The following is a 17,965-nucleotide window of genomic DNA, read 5'->3' as shown; positions in this document are numbered from 1 at the left end:
CTAGAACCCACTCACCGCATTTACATTGTAACGACCCCGCGACTGAAAGGGCGAGTATGTTTGGTGTGGCGGGGAATCGAACCCGTGACCATTATATTATGAATCGAGTGGCTTAAACACCTGGCTATCCTGGACTATTTGCAAAAAAGAAAAAAAAAGAAAAAAAGAATACTGAACAAAATTTGTGTAAATATTATAATGTACATCAATTAATTGATAAGGAAGTGACTGAAAACAGAAAGGAAAAGAAAACTTCTCAAGTGTGAAAACATTTAAAACTTCGCTAAATAAGTTTAAACACCTGGCCATGCCGGGACCTGTTTACTCTCTATTCCGTAAAAGAGGATAAATTCACTATTTCGTAAATAATTTTGATATTTTGGAATATCTTCTTTCCAACATTTCCAGTCACGTTATGTTTTTTCTTGTTGTGAAAATGTGTTTGTTTGTTTTGAAGTAAGCACAAAGCTACACAATGGGCTACCTATGCTCTGCCCACCACGGGTATCGAAACACGGTTTTTAGTGTGTAAGTTCACAGACATATCACTTTGCTACTGGGGGGGGGGCAAAATGAAGTTAGTTTTGTATTGTTTTACTTATAGCAAAGCCACATGGGGCCATGTGCTGAGCCTACCGAGGGAATCGAATCCCTAATTTTAGCGCTCTAAATCCATAGACTTACCGCTGTACTGGCGGAAGACATGAAAATGTGTGTTTTCTTATAGCAAAGCAACAACGGGAAATCCTCGTGTCTTCCCCGAGGGTAAATCGAACCCTTGATTTTAACATTGTAAATCCTTATTTATTGTTAATTATGAAAATATATTGAGTTGAAACCTGTGGTGACTTACAATACCAAAAATATATTTTAGGGTCGTAATAAATTATTAACTACTTTTCTTCAGGAAAGCTCATAAATCGAATATCCTATTAGGTATAAACAAAGTGTAACATATTTAGTTGAGAGCTTATCTTGCTCTTTATCTATTTAATAAAACGTAGTTTATCGACTTGTAAAAGTTTGGTATAATAACATTAATGTTATATCAGTTCAAAACAGCGATATGTCGGTAAAACTTCCAGTGCTAAAAACCGGGTCTCGATATCCGTAGTGGACAGAGCACAGATAGCTCATTGTTTAGGTTTATATTAAATTCCAAACAAACAGTACAAAGTAGTTTTTCTGGTGTCAACAATACTTGAACTATGAATTATATTATTTTTTATTTTAGCATACGAACAACCTGATAAAGACATCTATGAATTTGTACTTTGTACTGTTTGTTTGGAATTTAACATAAATCTAAACAATGTCCTGATAGATACGCGATGAGATTTAATCTCTGTTGTAAGTTGAGCTTTCCTTCAAAACGTTTACATGTGTGACCAGTATTTGTGACTTCTAATTTTAAAATAAATCGAAAAAGGAAACACTGTTTTGAACAAACTAAGCAGTCAATTATTAATTATATATTTCATCATTTATTTTATTATTAATTGTCAAAGTTAACACTATTTACATATAGATACTTTTCTTAGATCCATGTCAACCAGGAATGGATGACGAGACATGCATTTCTTCTCCAAACAAAAGTAAGTTACTATACAAATGATGTTATTCAAAGCTTATTTTCAACGTGAGACTATATGTTTATAAAGGCTGGTGACAAGATGTCGTGACGGAAGAATATTACTGGTTATAGTGACCTATGTTTGTGTTGCACGCGTGTTGTTCTTTGTTCCCATTGAATGTCTTCAGTCCCTTATTAATGAAGGTAAAAAATGTAGTAATGTGTAAAGACACGATCTTTTATAATATTCCAGTACATTGTGGACATTATTTTCTATTATGAAGAATACATCTCTTACCATTTCACCACCCGTAAAACACGATAGACCAAAACACATTATTCATTTCCAATAATTCACTGTTCACAGTATAAACTTTTCTGTTGTCTGAAGTAAGTTTTTGGGTCAGAATTGTCTTCCATAAATATTTTCATTCTGCTGGTACTGTTCTATTATTGAAATCGTAACTATTTTTGAAAAAGCGGTTAACTAAAGGAGAATCTTAGATCTATTTGTGTTAAAAAAAAAAACGTTTATTCACTTTGAATTGTTACCGATTGTTTTACAAGGTATTCTTTTTCGTTTTTTAGTTCTTGTAGACACTAATTATAGATTTCTATGAGTAGTCTATCAGATAAACAGTATTCAGTTTACAAATTGTTAGCAAGTCAGTATTGAAAATCATGATCTTTGAAAGTCTGAGAAATCGTTACTCTTGTCTTTTGTCTTGTTATAAATATATCTAAAATAAAGGTGTTTAGTCACATGTTACATAAAATTATCATACTGTTTTAATGTGGAAACACAGTCGGTGTATTTGGTTATTATAAACTACAAAAACAAGAGAGAAAACAAATTTTAAAATGTGATAAATAAATATATTTACTGGTATTATCACTGGAGAAGTGAAGCTATACTGATAATTCACACTTCGTTACCTGTACTGTTTTATCGATGTGTATATGCATCTCTGTTTGAATACAGAGTGGAAATTTGATTCTAGTAACTCAGAACACTGTCATTATATGGTTGTTTTAACCATAGGTATAATAAATGAAACATAATCTCCTTCAATATTATCACAGAACAAAAACAAACTGCTCTAAATTCATTTTCTTTCAACTTGTATTTTTCCATTTCAGTAACATCAATATTAGATCATCCCATTCCCCTCATGATTGGTGCAGCAGGAATAATACTTTTGATAACTTGTTTAAGGCAAGAAAAAATATTATTTTTAGTTTATTTTAGTTGAATAGATCTTAATATAATTTCTAAGATAATAATAGTTGAACCATTTGTGTGTATTCTCGATGATGAATTTCAAGTGGCTGAGTAATCCAAAATGTTCATTAACTGGAATAATAAATAATTGTTACAAACACTTGCAGTAGAAAGAAATAATAAAGTGAAATTAGCATCATTAGTCTATAATAAACTGTAATTTATATGTGGATCTTCATTTAAAACTTAAATTGTGGAACACTTTTTTCAACCAACATTACAAGTTCTTGTAAGTATGTTATTGTTCAACCAGTTTTATATGTAAATACAAAAAGGTACTGTGTGTTAGTACAAATACTTAAAGTTGAAACGTGTAAAATATTGGCAACCTAAACTTTTACAATTAGAGTAATTGGTTTGTTTGTTTTGGAATTTCGCACAAAGCTACTCGAGGGCTATCTGTGCTAGCCGTCCCTAATTTAGCAGTGTAAGACTAGAGGGAAGGCAGCTAGTCATCACCACCCACCGCCAATTTTTGGGCTACTCTTTTACCAACGAATAGTGGGATTGACCGTAACATTATAACGCCCCCACGGCTGGGAGGGCGATCATGTTTGGCGCGAACCCGCGACCCTCAGATTACGAAGCGCACGCCTTAACGCGCTAGGCCATGCCAGGCCCCTAGAGTAATTAGAAAACACTTGAGATAAATACAAAAGGCATTTTCATTGAAACAAGTTATTTAACTAATTAATGATTTCCAATTTATTTTAATATGGTATTTAATTAAAAGTGGAATTTATTAGCAAGTACAATATTTATTAATTTATCCCTCTTAAGTTATAACATTTTATTTCTGTTTCCTTACTGTCATTCAACATGTTGAGGATGCCACTGTGCCTCTCGTTGCTAAATATTGTTATTTTTAGAATATAATTAGATTATATTTTTAATTGAAATAACACTGATGTATAAATTACAGTCAAATTAAATCACCTATGTTATTTATTGGTGGTTTTCTTCCGTAGTCTTATAATTTGGAAATGCTGCTGTAAATCAGAAAGACGGAAAGAAGATGAGGTGATCGTCGAGGATGGAAAAGATACAATAAAACTACTAATACCACAAAACTCAATAGAAAAATCAAATAAACATGTAAAAAACAATAGAAAACCACAGCATAATATAAAAAATAGACCAAGGAAAGTGCGGAATGTTCACCTGCCTCAAGTAAGTAATGGAATGATAGAAAATGTTATCATATTATTTTCTTTCATAGTAAGAGCCTTGAAGTGGCAAAGCAGTATGTCTGAGGACTTATAACGCTAGAAACCGAGTGTCGAAAGCCGTGGTGGGTAAAGCACAGATAGATCACTGTGTTTAATTTCAAATAAACAAACATAAGAATAATGTAATATATCTTCAGTCACGTATGTTAACTTACTTTCTATACATTTTTATGCTTGTGTTCTTCATGAAATTTAGACTCCGTTATAAATATAACGTATTAAGGTTATAAACTGTACTCTCTAATCTTCCACCTTAAAATAAAAGTTTCAATTTGATGGCACGGTATCACTTTTTAGATGGAAATTGTAGACGGTTTGAATGGACACCTAGTGATAAATACTTTCTCGAAACGTTGTATGTATAATACAGGTTTCTTCTTTATCTCTGCAACCATTTCCAAACATACATGAAATTTTTATACTCACTTGACCCTGTTTATGCGTCATGTGTTTCCACAGTAAGTGTACAATTTACACAGCTACGGATGAATCTTAACCAAGTTTGGTGTACAGCTTCCCTTTATAACAACAATCACTTTGTGTCATGTTTCTTAACAACAAATGTTATAACCTGATATTGTTGTTAGTCTATAAACTGAAAGTATATAATGAAATGTACAGATAACAAAAGTGAAAAAATTACACATTTTCTACTGTTTTAACATTTGGAAAGATATTTTAAGATGTTTCTAACCTGGCCAGTTGAAAACACTTCCAATTGTTGTATTGAAGCTGTTTTAAATGACAGCATTAAACCTGCTACAGAGAGAGTTTTCTAAGTATTTATTTCATGGTTTTTACTGATCTGTTTACATATAAGGGAAAAGATTCTTCATGTCCAAAGATAACTTTCATTATTCATAAATTTAGGTAACCTTCGTCCAGAGGACTAGTACTCCAGCTAATATACAATAATATTTTCTTCATTACCATTCACGCCGTCTCCAAATATTTAATAAATGTTTATTCTGTAAGGTTGTATCGCTTCTCTGTCTTTATGAGTCATTCACTTCTGAAGTGGGGTCGTGCTTATCCTATTTACTAGTACCGAGACTTATCAAAAGTATGATTTGAGGACTTAAACCCTTCATATGTTATAATTACAATGATAATTGACATATATAGGTAGTCTAAGTAGTTTAGGATACCACACTGTCCCTCTTGCCTCAGATGAAACAATAATACTTTATTGTTGTTTTTCTTGTTCTTTTTCATTGCGTGAAAATTTGAATTTTATTATGAACCCCAGCAACTAGTTTTAGTTCATAAAGCAAGTAATAGGAATTGGCTAGTAATTCACAACTTACCCAATGATAGTAAGTTCTTTATTTATATTTGCTTTATTTAGTTTGCTGTTTAAAAAATCCGACATTTGCCAATTGTTTTTGCTTGGATAATTGCGGAACTTTGATGTATCTTATCTCATATCCAAACACCCCTTTCGTCATGACAAATTTCGAAACAGTAGAAATTCGTTAATGAATTTACATTTATGTTAGCTAGAAAGTATTGGATTATTTTAAGGTCCACAGAAAGTTTAAAAATGTTTCATTTCATTTTTTATAAAGCATCATTATTATCGTGTTCTTCTTCCTCTTGCGTCTTAATTCAAATCTATATTCTCGACGTTGATAAATATTGCAGCGCCATCTCGAAGCTAAACGGCTTTCAGACAAACCTAAACGTTTTCCAGACAAACCTTGAATGTTAGAATATTGAAATGAAAAAGCAGTCATAGATTAAGGACCTCTGGTGGAACTCAGTAGTAAGATCGAGTGCTTATTACTCTAAGACTGCTTTTAATATTTGTGCCGGTTCGATTCCCCTCAGTGGGCTGAGCAGATAGCCTTTGTGGCTTTGCTAAAAGAAAAACACACAAAGCTTTCTGATAAAAAACAAACAAATAAACATAGAGGAAACTTTACACTAAACTAACCTAAATATGCATCACACAATTTAACATTTTCAAACGTAAAGCTGTAAATACCGAAACCCTTTTTCATTTCAATTTCTTCTGTTATTTATTACTTTTGAAATTCTCATATTTTTAATATCACTTATGAATAATTGTTTACATTTTATTCTCATTAGTACAAGAGCAATGTGATATTTTCTACAGACTATCCCCAAAATCATTAAAGTTGTAAATATTTTGATATATATAAGATAAACATTCCCCACATTTTACTTATTAAAAATCAATCATGGAGCTAATTAGTTTGTTTAAAATTTGGATATTTAAATAGAAATGTTGATTGAAGATGTGTTATTTTAACTGATATCCATTAAATTGATATAAACCAGTTATCAGTTGTTGCACTGTATTAATTTTCTATATAATGGTATTTAACGTCAACTTATTATGATTCTTGTTGTTTTTAGGAAAAAAACAAAGAAAAAAAATTCACCAAATACAAAGCATACCGACCACTGTATTACAAGGAATTAAAACATAAATTTAAACAGCTATCAAACACAGATTCCGATAGTCCATAGAACCAAACTGAAGATCTTTTCCATCCTCGTCGATTTTCTCTACCAATTAGAGATACTGGAGCTCGATTTACGTTTTCTTGTCCCGGATTTTTAGAAATTTCCCATGGATGAAAAAAGTTAAAATAAAAGGTATGTTAACAGAAAATATAAAATATAAAACAACATAGAATATAAATTTGTCTGGTTTTACCCCGTTAAAAATTCCGTGTTTGTTTCAAAGAAAGTGATTATTTTTTACATAAGCTGCATAAATTATAATGATATTGTATTTTTTTAATAAACAAAAACAAACAGCATTATTATATACTTCCATTTGTTTTATAAATAGAGATGGTTGTTCCTATATACATAAAGTGTTATTACAGGTTTAGATAGTCCTGGTGGACTGACGCAGATTACCTATTATGTGTGTGCTTAATTTTAAACAGAAAATAAGCAAATAGTTCTATATATGATTTACATTTACAGATTTGCATCTATAACATTTCATACGTATTGCACTTGTTATTAACTTATTGCTTTACATTTCTACAATTAATATATTATGTAACATGTATTTGTAATAAATGAAAACAAACACGTACAAAATTTTAAAAAATACTGCACCAATCAAATGATCCACAAGGTACAGACTGTAATGTTGGATATAAAATGTACTGTAGGTTGAAAGTGACTGCTGAAGTAGGATACACATTGCAGTGGAGATACACTGTCTACTAGTCTTAACTTCCGTTCGACAATCTCTCATGATGAAATTCATAAATAATAAAATGAAATAGAAATTAGGAGAGCAAGACGTGGGTACTCAAGCCCAGAACATCCTACATCTATATCACCCTTCACTGCCTGCAGACACTTATGGAAAGATGATAGTTCTCCAAAGCAAAGAAGAAGAAAATGAAAATAATAAGATACTACCACTTGTTTTTTTGTTGTTGTTTTTTTTTGGAATTTCGCACAAAGCTACTCGAGGGCTATCTGTGCTAGCCGTCCCTAATTTAGCAGTGTAAGACTAGAGGGAAGGCAGCTAGTCATCACCACCCACCGCCAACTCTTGGGCTACTCTTTTACCAACGAATAGTGGGATTGACCGTCACATTATAATGCCCCCACGGCTGGGAGGGCGAGCATGTTTGGCGCGACTCGGGCGCGAACCCGCGACCCTCAGATTACGAAGCGCACGCCTTAACGCGCTAGGCCATGCCGGGCCCAACTACCACTTGAAAGTAAGATAAACGTACTTCCTAAAGGAGGCATTATAACTCCCTTATGGTGATAAGGCACTAATTAGCAGCCCAGTGGACAAATTATACTGGTATAAAAGGATCCAACCAGTTATCTAAACTAACTAGTATAATTCCCAACTACCAATCATTAAGTCCACTATAAAATCTAATTTTCAGCCACTATAAAAAATAAGAAGTTAATTTGCATATACCTCGGGCGAAGTTGTTTAAATTACTTTATTAATAACTAAAAGTACTTATCACAATCAGTAAAATATCCTCATTTTTTACGGGGCCTGGCATGGCCTAGCGCGTTAAGGCGTGCGCTTCGTAATCTGAGGGTCGCGCCAAACATGCTCGCCCTCCCAGCCGTGGGGGCGTTATAAAGTGACGGTCAATCCCACTATTCGTTGGTAAAAGAGTAGCCCAAGAGTTGGCCGTAGGTGATGATGACCAGCTGACTTCCCTCTAGTCTTACACTGCTAAATTAGGGACGGCTAGCACAGACAGACCTCGAGTAGCTTTGTGCGAAATTCCAAAAACCAAACCAAAAAACCAACTCATTTTTTACTTATTTATATATTTTAATACATTTTATTTAATATTATATTTAACGAAGACTTGTTTAGATGCTCAAACATTTGTCAGAATCTGTTAATCATGAAGTTTAATGTATCATAAAGTTGTAGGTTAGACATATTATTATCTGACATTTGTATTATTGAAGTTCAGTTTTGCACTCAGTTACGTTTACTGAAAAATAGTTTAGTGAAAATGTAGATAGAAATAATATGGAGTTGACCTTGAGAACAAAAACTTTTGAGTGTAATTGTGAAGTTGAAATTTATAGTAAGTGTAGTGTCAGACTACTTAGCATTCGATTAAGTTTTACGTTGGTACGAAATAGTATGACATAATTCTACAAAGTAAAATCGTAACCTATATCTCCAGTATGTAACTTTATTAAAGCAATATTTCGTTATTATAAGAACTATGGATATCTCACAAGTTCACTGACCTAGTTAAATCTAAATTGGAACACTGTCATTCGTAAATCGAACATTAATAAACGTTTCTAAAAAGTTCATATTACAATAAAATAATATCAAACTCTTTAAAATATATATCGTTAAGATTAAAAACATTTGGAACATGGATTAAGATTGAAGTGATGTTATTATTTATTTTTTGACCGAAACTCCGGAAGAACTTGGTACTCACCAGAATTATACGAAAAGCGCTCTCTGAAAGAATTGCTAATCGCCTGTAAGTTAGTCATTTCTTGGCCACTAGGTTATAAGAGAGAACACTTCTTAGCTACTACTTTACAAGACAGAACAATTTTTGGATACTAGGTTACAAGACAGAATACTTCTTGGCCATTAGGATACAAGACAGAACACTTTTTGGCCACAAGTTTACAAGACAGAAAATAGAATGGATATATACTTCTGAGTCTCATTTTAAAAAAGTTTTAAAGTGGTGGTGGTGGTGAAAGAGAACCTGGAATTCTTTTTTTATAATTTAATACATGATTTACCATGTATGGCTGCTTACAAAACGCTGTCAGGTTGGTAAAAGAAAGTATCTGTGATGTACTTTTTGACAGTCAGTATTTTTTAGGATGACATATACAGTTTCTAACAACAGCAGGATTAAATTAGAAAGAAGAGGTAAATTATTGGATTTGCGCAAAGCTACTTGAGAGTTATCTGCACCAAATGCCTCTAATTTAGAAATGATAGACCAGAGGAAAGACACTTAGTCAACTTACCGCCAACTCTTAGGCTTCTCTTTTATCATTGAATAGTGGAATTAAAAGGCTAAAAGGGCGAAATGTTTGACCATAGGGTTCGAACCCCCGACCTGCTTATTGTGAGTGGAAACTTTTTACCATAACACCATGGCATGCTTAGAATAGTAAGGAACGATATTTGCCTCCTCCAAGTTTCATTAAAGCACAGGAACAGTTGGCTTTAGCTGCATTCAACTTCTCTGAACAAGTCAAAATGAACAAATCAACATCCAAACTGTTTGGCCTGAGACATATAATTATGCCATATCTCTAGAGGGAGAAGTCTCATCTGAAATAACTTTATCAGCAAAGGGAATTTCAGGAGTTTACGAAATACTGAGATAAGGCAAAAACACACAGAATGTTGTACAGATATCGATGTCTAAACCCAAATAAAATAGTGAAATGCATAGCTGAAGACTAACTCGCTTCCATTAATAACACAGCCAATTTTCGTAATGTCGTCCTTCCAATAGCAGCATGATTGCAAATAAGAAGGCGTGATCCCTGACAGTTTAAACATAAAGGTTCACAATTACTGCTATCATAGTTATTATTTCCGTAGCAAACACAGGTTAAAGCTACGTAATATAAAGTATTCTAATAACCACATTAATGGTAGATTATTTGAAGTGGGTTTTTAAAAACCTGACTTAATGTTTTCAGAATAATAGGAAGAAAACAGACTGAGAATAATGGTGCTGGTTGGTGTGCATCAGTTTATCTAACACCCTGGTCCTGTGGGTTGGAAAGACGTTTCTCAGTTTTATACCCAAAAAACGAGCTTTGATGTTTCGATAGCAACAATGCCTATTGATGACAGTTTTTCAACACATTTAAGGAGTTCCCCTAAGTCCTATTGAATAAATAATTATATCATTTTACCCAAAAAGGATTGAAGTTTTGTCCAACAAAGAAGAAGAATCTGAAACTGTGAAACAGATCGTAAACAAGATAAGACAGTATTCATAAAAATGAGATATAATTTGGTGCCGACTGACTCACCCACCATGGAGTCTTACAGCTGACATGCTACACTGTCGTATTTAAAAAATGCAGCAACACTGGGATATAATGATCTCTACACGCAAACACAAATTCCAGACATAACGTCCTCAACATCCATTAAAGACATTTGACATTGACACTCAGTAGACCAACCAACTGATTTTTAGGAAGTCACTTTCCGTCTGAACGAATTAAAGTTTTAAGTGGTGTGTTGCAGTGACCCAGTTATCATTCTACTGTCAGGACCCTTTTAAGCTATATGTAACTAATAATTAACTCTAAATAATTTGCTTACTACGCTATTTAAGCTCTACTGGTAATAATTATGTAAAGAGTGAATAAAATTAAAATATTAGATATTTTTTTCTAATTACACTGATATAATTGTGAGTGTTACCTCTAGAAGAGTACAATACGTATGGCCTCAGTCGATGTTTTGTTGTCCCAAACCCACTGCTTAGATGGAATAACCAAACGAAAACGCTAGACGGCTTGAGGAGATTGTCCTTACAAATGCACCCAAATTCAAATCATTTGACAAAAGTTCGTGACAGCTTCTTTAGTCGTATATAGGAAGTGGTATCAATATATAACATGTTCAGTGAAGTAAGTACTACACATCTTAGCCAATGATGTTAGATAGTATCCTGACAGATAACAAGTACAACATAATCTTGTTCATCGTGTCAGCTTTCAAAGACAAGACCTGTTGGACAGAGTTTCATAATCCAGACAAACTAAGACCCCAGACATGCAGAATATGTGAGGGAATAAGAAATAGGAGGAAAATCACTCTCAATCATGTCTCAACCAGCTAGATGTCCAGATACAAACATTTTAAGAGGCTGTATATACCAATATGAAACTGGAAAGTTCAAGCAGCAACCTGAGAATTTAGCTGATTTATGTGGTATAACAGTTTGAAGTAACAATTAACAACGATACATTAATGGACTTATGTTATCGTAAGAACAAAATGTACTGATAGGTTTAAAACAAATATAAAATTACTACATTATAGAGCGTATCTACTTTTTATTTGTATTTATTGTAAGAGTGACAAGCTGCACATTTAAATACAACTATTCATTCTTTTTTACTCATGAGTGTGAATCACCTGCACACTTCCAACTTATTTCCACTGTTGTATGTCCCACAAGCAGTACAACAGTATACATAGTTATGAAATTTATTATTATCACTTCATGGACAGGTTTTTAGCACATTTTTTCTCAACATCATTAATATGGAATCTGCAAGTCAAGTGCAAAAAAGAAAAATTTGATTTGATATTTACCCAAAATTTCTCGACTTATTTAAAATATCGAAAATCTAATCTTGATTAATGTATCTGTTGTGATTGTTCGTGTGTTTTTAAATAGTCGTGAAATACCTGAAATACAATTTACTAGTGTATAACTGGTACAACATTTCTTTTAAAATCGTCACATAACCATAACTTGAAAATGACTACTTTAGCAAAATAAAATGACTTGTAGGGGTATTTATTTAGGTTTATAATTATTTAAGGAGAATAAATAGTAAAGTTTACTTCGTGAACTTAACTCAACTGAACAAAAGACTCTATAAATGATGAAATGCATATAAACAAGTAAACATATTCAGTTATATCTAAATCGCGAGTAAAAGTTCAGTAATTGTGGATTAACTTAGGTAACTTTATTTTATTGAAAATTTCAAGATCAAAAGTACGTTGATAAAATGTTTCTTAAATGAAGTGAAATGTGCTTACCAGGTATCTTACGTTTGAAAAGGTTTCTACCTCACACACTTTATCAGTTATATGTTTCGTTTGATGTTGAAATTTAAATTGCTTACCTTAAGACAACTTAAGTCATGAGGGGGAAGTGAAAAGTAATCCTTTAGGCTTTCACATACACTGTCAAGGGACATTTCTTTTGACTGACCATTACCACAAGGTTGTCTTTCAAGAATGCTTGTAGCCTCGGGTCCAACTGGAACATATCCACCCATGTTCGTTGAATGTTTTACAAGGTACGGAAGAGCAAAAGCTCCACTCATACTACGACTGACCACCACAGGACGTATCAAGTTCAAGGTTTTAACGACGTCGTTAATGAACTCGCCGCGGTCAGAGATGCGTGCCCTCTCGCTGTTACCGAAACCTGTTACAAAAATATTCAAACGTAAATGTACAGTAAATAATATATATACAAACAAAGATCGCACCGCGTAGACTGCAGGTTAAAGGTCACCAGGATTAAACTTTTGCATAACACATTTATGTCGGAAATAAGAAATACAATTGTAGATTTACACAAGCGATAGATTATTAAAAAATGATCGTTTAAAAACGTTCAATTCCTAAGAATAAAACATGCTAATTAATTACATACTTAACATGATAGCCTATTTCACTACAGAAGAGATACACAACTGGTCAGAGTCCAAAATGACCAGGTGGTTGAGGCGCTTGACTCGCATCTGAGGGTCGCGAGTTTAAATCCCCGTCACACCTAACATGCTCGCCCATTCAGCCGTAAATCCAATATTTATTGGTAAAAGAGTAGACCAAGAGTTGGCGGTGGGTGATGTTAACTATCTACTTTTCCTCTAGTCTTACACTGCTAAATTAGGGACGGCTAGCTTAGATAGCTCTCGTGTAGTTTTGTGTGAAATTTAAAAAAAAACATACAAATAATTTAATTTATGATAAAGGTCTTGACTACCTATCTCTTCATTCAGTGATGAACTGACACCTATATCCAAATATTGTAATGTTAAGTTAGCAATGAACTGGAGTCTATATCAAAATATTGTAATGTTAAATTAGCAATGAACTGGAGTCTATATCAAAATATTGTGATGTTAAGTTAGTATTGTTTGTTTTGAAGTTAAGCACAAAGCAACACAATGGACTATCTGTGCTCTGTTCTGCCACGAACCCGAATTCTAGCTTCATAAGTCTGCAGGTGTACCGCTGTGTCATTGGGGGGAGGGGGGGGAGCAACGTGAATAATGAACTGACGCTTACCTCTAAGTGTTGTAATGTTAAGTTAGTAATGAACAGAAAGCCCACGAGGTACATCCATTGTCACAGTCCGGTAGCCTATTGCAGCCAGCATTTGTATTGTGCCCAGGTCCAGCCAGGTTTTGGAAGAAAACGCTGCTCTGTGCAGTAGAAGGATGGAGATGTGGAAATTGGAAGTGTCCTTAGGTAAAGCTTCACGGTAGAAAATTTTGACATTCTGGTTACAGTTGTGAAAAAAAAAACATGATTACAAAAAATAAAACAATAACGGAACGTTAACCACAAACATGTTTCGTTTTTTCTTTTTCAGAAAATCGTAACAAAACGTCAAATTGATATGATTAGCAACTACTGTTTCCTTTAAATATAAATATTATATATAAATTACACATTATGTATATATTATATACGGTGGTTTGTAATTTCTAACAATATTTTAGTGGTTCTAACAAATGTAAAACTTGAGGCGAAATGTTAATTCTAAAAACATTTTTTAGGTTCAACTTGAACCCGAAATAAAAATAACTGTGCGAATAATGTATTAATTTAAACACATTGACAAGTAGTTTCTAAGTAACAACAGGTCTATACAAAGTGACAAGTAAAGTTGTAATTTCTAAGTAACAAAAGAAATTCATATCTCACGAAAATTTATTACACGTACCTTTCCACTCAGTAATGAATGATGAGTCTACATAATATATTCATACACAAAATACAATACTCACTTAGACGTTCAGGTTTAATTCAGTTTTCAATTCACATAATAAAAATAAATGAATGTTACATTTCAAATTATTTTATTAAAGAGTTTATTTGTTTGAAGTGAAAACCAAAGGTCAATAAGCTGTCTGTGTTCTGTTCACTACGGGTGTTGAAACCTGGTTTGTGACGTTGTGAGTCCGCAGAGGTACCGCTGTGTCACCGAGTCATAAAAAGTACACATTGTAAAGATCTATAATTTATTTTGAGTTGCCAATGAGCGTATGTTACCGAGCACAAATAAAGAAATACAAAATCCGTGTTAATTATATTTGTTAAGTACAAAATTGTTTATAGTAGCTCAGGGAAAGTCTTTGAAAGGAAATATAAAACTGAGAAACATACACAGTTGGATTGGTGTAGGTAAAAACAAAACTATGAAAAGATCATGGAACAGGTGAAACATTGAAAAATAGTGTAGATGAATAGGTGAGTGAGAAAATAGACATTCTCGATGAAACGTCACTAAACTGCCGAGGTTGCTAGAGTGCAAAACTATGTTTAATAATATATTTTTCACAGCAAAGCTATAACATCATATATAATCAGGACCTACATCCACTTACCACAAATATTCCATTTGCGGCAACAGCATCTACATTCCATTTACCATAAATTTTCCATTTGAGGCAACAGCACCTACGTTCACTTAGCAGAAACATTCCATTAGGAACAACAGGCTATACAACCACTTACTTCAAATATTTCATATGGAACAACATAATCTACATCCACTTACTACTTGGTGGATTTGGAATATGAACATAATGTAATTCTTCCTAATAATTCAGACATGTTGTAAAGTTATAAATAAATATAGAAGTTGATGGTTATTCAGGTTTAAGATAAAACCATTATAATATATTGTGTGTGTATTGGTACTCTTGTTTTTTAAAACAAGCCCAAATGGTTACCTCTCGATGTAGATTCCTTTACTAAACAAAAACTAAAAGACACTGCACACAGTTCTTCTACTTAATAAAAATGGTTACCTTTGTACAGTGGAACAGTCGAGGTTTCCATTTCAGTTTATATGACACTAAAGCCTCGATTGATTTCAATCATCCTATGTATCTCTCCTCGCAGAAACATTCCTTAGGCCTGTTGCTGCTGTAACCTTTCAACAATTTTCCTTGTAAAGGAACGGCAAATTGTGTAATGGATGAGTTCTGCTGGTTAACTAACTGAAACATAGCTGTTAAAGTCCTAGAAGTACCAACTGAAACATAATTGTTAATGCCCTATGTACATTATGGAAAAGAATATAAATATGGCAGATTATTCAAATAGGCTGCACTAAAATAATAGGAAAAACACTGGTAAGTCAGCTTATTGGTGATTTTTGTTTGGAACGTGGGAAACACATAAAACATAATTTCCAATGAGAATAACGTAACTTTAGAAAAATGTTTACATATGTTACATTCTAGTAGTAAATAATTCCACAAGAGCAGAAAACATGGAATCAACATCTTTTACTTTTTCAGCATATTTCCTATTATTGTCGACAACTGGAGATGTTTTTGGAACTACTATAGCTTTGCTGTGACGAATGTGGGTTTTTAATTAAAACTACAAAATACACTTTTGATTTGAGGGATGTCACTGACTCTCCATCCGTTTTGTCAAGAGAAAGTACCAATCTTTAGTAACAAGATAAAGAAATGTTGTATTGTAAAACTGTACAAGTTTGGAATCAGGACAATAGAATATCGCTTCAGGAACCACAAAGAGATACAAATATAGGGAAGATTTGTTTCAATGCAAATGATAATCAACAATGTTTGGCTTTAAAAAATATCGTTGATATACAATAAATCTTGAAATGTATGTAGTTTTCTTCTAATGACGAATAACGTGTAGAAAGTCAACTGAAGAGAATACTTAAGCAGAGGTTAGGACAATGAAGATGAGTTGTCTGGAAATGATAGAAGTCTAAAGATGGCAGTACTCCTCCACAGTGGACTGTTCCTGTTATTAAAAATGTAAAAAACAAACCATTCTTAATAGGCCTGCTTTACTCCCAAATAAAAAAACAAAAAGATTGCCACATCAAATATCTGAAACCTGTTTCAAGAACTTTCACAGATTTTGCAAGGTGCAGTATCAGAGGTACTTTTCAAAAAACCTCCTTCTTGGGTGATCACAGCAGTGAGTCTGCAAGTCTACTGGCTAAAAGCCGGATTTTGATATCCGTGATGGGCATTGTATAGATAGCCCTTTGTTTATCTTTATGCTTAAGAAAAATCAAAATAATTTGAAATCGTATGCAAAAATTAAAATTGCAGTGTAATATTGTGCTATTAGAAGTACGAATGGTAAGAACGCAATGACAGATCTCTTGAAATATCCAAATGAGGAAAATTTAAGAAGATTGCATAGTTATATATAAAAAATATGAATTATTGAATAATTTTCTCAAGCCTGAATAAACTTTAGGTAATCTGTAAAAATAAAGCACAACTAATAAAGTCCCTGTGACTGTCACTACGTTCGTTTAATCTTCTGTAGCTTTATGAAATTTATTTAGCTCTATATAATTTTAATTAAACTGACTGAATCTAGAAATAGGGGGATGGTTACAGTTTGCAGGTGTTATGACTGAAATGTAAATAAATTGCATCCTTCCATATATAATATATCTTTAAATTTTATGATAAGAAACAGATGTTTTTCGACCCGGCATGGCCAAGTAGTTAAGGCATTCGATTTGTAATCCGAGGGTCGCGGTTTCGAATCACCGCTACGCCAAACATGCTCGCCCTTTCAGCCGTGAGGACATTATAATTTGCGGTCAATCCCACTATTCGTTGGTAAAAGAGTAGCCCAAAAGTTGGCAGTGGTTGGTGATGACAAACTGCCTTCCCTCCAGTTAAACACGCAAAATTAAGGACGGCTAGTGCAGATAACGTTCGTGTAGCTTTGAGCGAAATCCAAAACAGACCAAACCTATCCAGAATTTTACATCAGAGAAATCGACAGAAAATTATAAATCAGATTCATTGAACATAATAATGAAAAACTCTCCCACGTTTTCCACCATTGTAACTCAAAAATCCACAGTACATCCACAAAAACAGTGTAATTTTAAACAAAGAACCAAATAACGATAAACAAAGAGTGAAGGAAACTGTCTTAATTGAACAAAACAATCCCGCCCAAAAACCAACACCCAGGGTACTAAGATACCTATACCACGATGTGAAGCAATCTCCAGTCATGTGACCTCTTTATTCTTTCGTGTGTGTATTACTGTGTCACTGTAAACTACTTGTACCTGATAATGAAATAATCAGGTCGAAACGGACAGTTTGCATTTACAATAAAGTTTTATTCGTTACTAAATCAAACTGTTTCCAGTTTATTCGAATATATCTTTATTCGAAGATCCCTGAAGAACAAAGTTCCACCTTTTGAAATTATTTAGGCTACAGGGCTTCAATTTTTTTATTTTATTTATTTATGTTTTCTTGACATCATGAATGTATTCAGGTATATCCACAAATTTTACTCTAATTGTCCTTGCAGTTAACGAAATTTTTGTTGTCCGTAAACGTGAGTTAATCCTTCTACTATAATTT

The 17,965-nt window shown here is 33.2% G+C and overlaps 2 protein-coding genes across 2 annotated transcripts; one reads left to right on the top strand and one right to left on the bottom strand.

Moving 5' to 3' along the window:
- Window positions 1-2,719: 2,719 nt before the first annotated feature.
- Window positions 2,720-6,602, top strand: LOC143248344 (uncharacterized). Its single transcript, XM_076496711.1, has 3 exons — window positions 2,720-2,789; window positions 3,824-4,025; window positions 6,467-6,602. The coding sequence occupies exons 1-3, from the start codon at window positions 2,746-2,748 to the stop codon at window positions 6,578-6,580; spliced, it is 360 nt and encodes a 119-aa protein (XP_076352826.1). The 5' UTR covers window positions 2,720-2,745; the 3' UTR covers window positions 6,581-6,602.
- A 4,629-nt stretch (window positions 6,603-11,231) lies between these two features.
- Window positions 11,232-15,046, bottom strand: LOC143248128 (putative protein-lysine deacylase ABHD14B). The gene is made up of 4 exons (XM_076496560.1): window positions 14,951-15,046; window positions 13,671-13,839; window positions 12,449-12,756; window positions 11,232-11,315 (listed from the first exon to the last, which is right to left on the bottom strand). The coding sequence occupies exons 1-4, from the start codon at window positions 15,044-15,046 to the stop codon at window positions 11,232-11,234; spliced, it is 657 nt and encodes a 218-aa protein (XP_076352675.1).
- Between the last annotated feature and the right edge of the window lie 2,919 nt (window positions 15,047-17,965).

The sequence above is a fragment of the Tachypleus tridentatus genome, chromosome 4 (assembly GCF_004210375.1).
Source record: "Tachypleus tridentatus isolate NWPU-2018 chromosome 4, ASM421037v1, whole genome shotgun sequence".
Taxonomy (NCBI): Eukaryota; Metazoa; Arthropoda; class Merostomata; order Xiphosura; family Limulidae; genus Tachypleus; species Tachypleus tridentatus.
Note: the sequence above shows the minus strand (reverse complement) of the source record. Positions and strands in the feature narration are given on the sequence as shown.

Coding starts and splice junctions, on each gene's coding strand:
- LOC143248344 (XM_076496711.1), top strand. CDS start 2,746: ATGATTGGTGCAGCAGGAATAATACTTTTGATAACTTGTTTAAG. Junction 2,790..3,823: donor CTTTTGATAACTTGTTTAAG/GCAAGAAAAAAT, acceptor TTTCTTCCGTAG/TCTTATAATTTGGAAATGCT. Junction 4,026..6,466: donor GGAATGTTCACCTGCCTCAA/GTAAGTAATGGA, acceptor TGTTGTTTTTAG/GAAAAAAACAAAGAAAAAAA.
- LOC143248128 (XM_076496560.1), bottom strand. CDS start 15,046: ATGTTTCTGCTAAGTGAACGTAGGTGCTGTTGCCTCAAATGGAAAATT. Junction 13,840..14,950: donor CCGCAAATGGAATATTTGTG/GTAAGTGGATGT, acceptor AACTGTAACCAG/AATGTCAAAATTTTCTACCG. Junction 11,316..12,448: donor ATGACTTAAGTTGTCTTAAG/GTAAGCAATTTA, acceptor TCTGTCCAACAG/GTCTTGTCTTTGAAAGCTGA.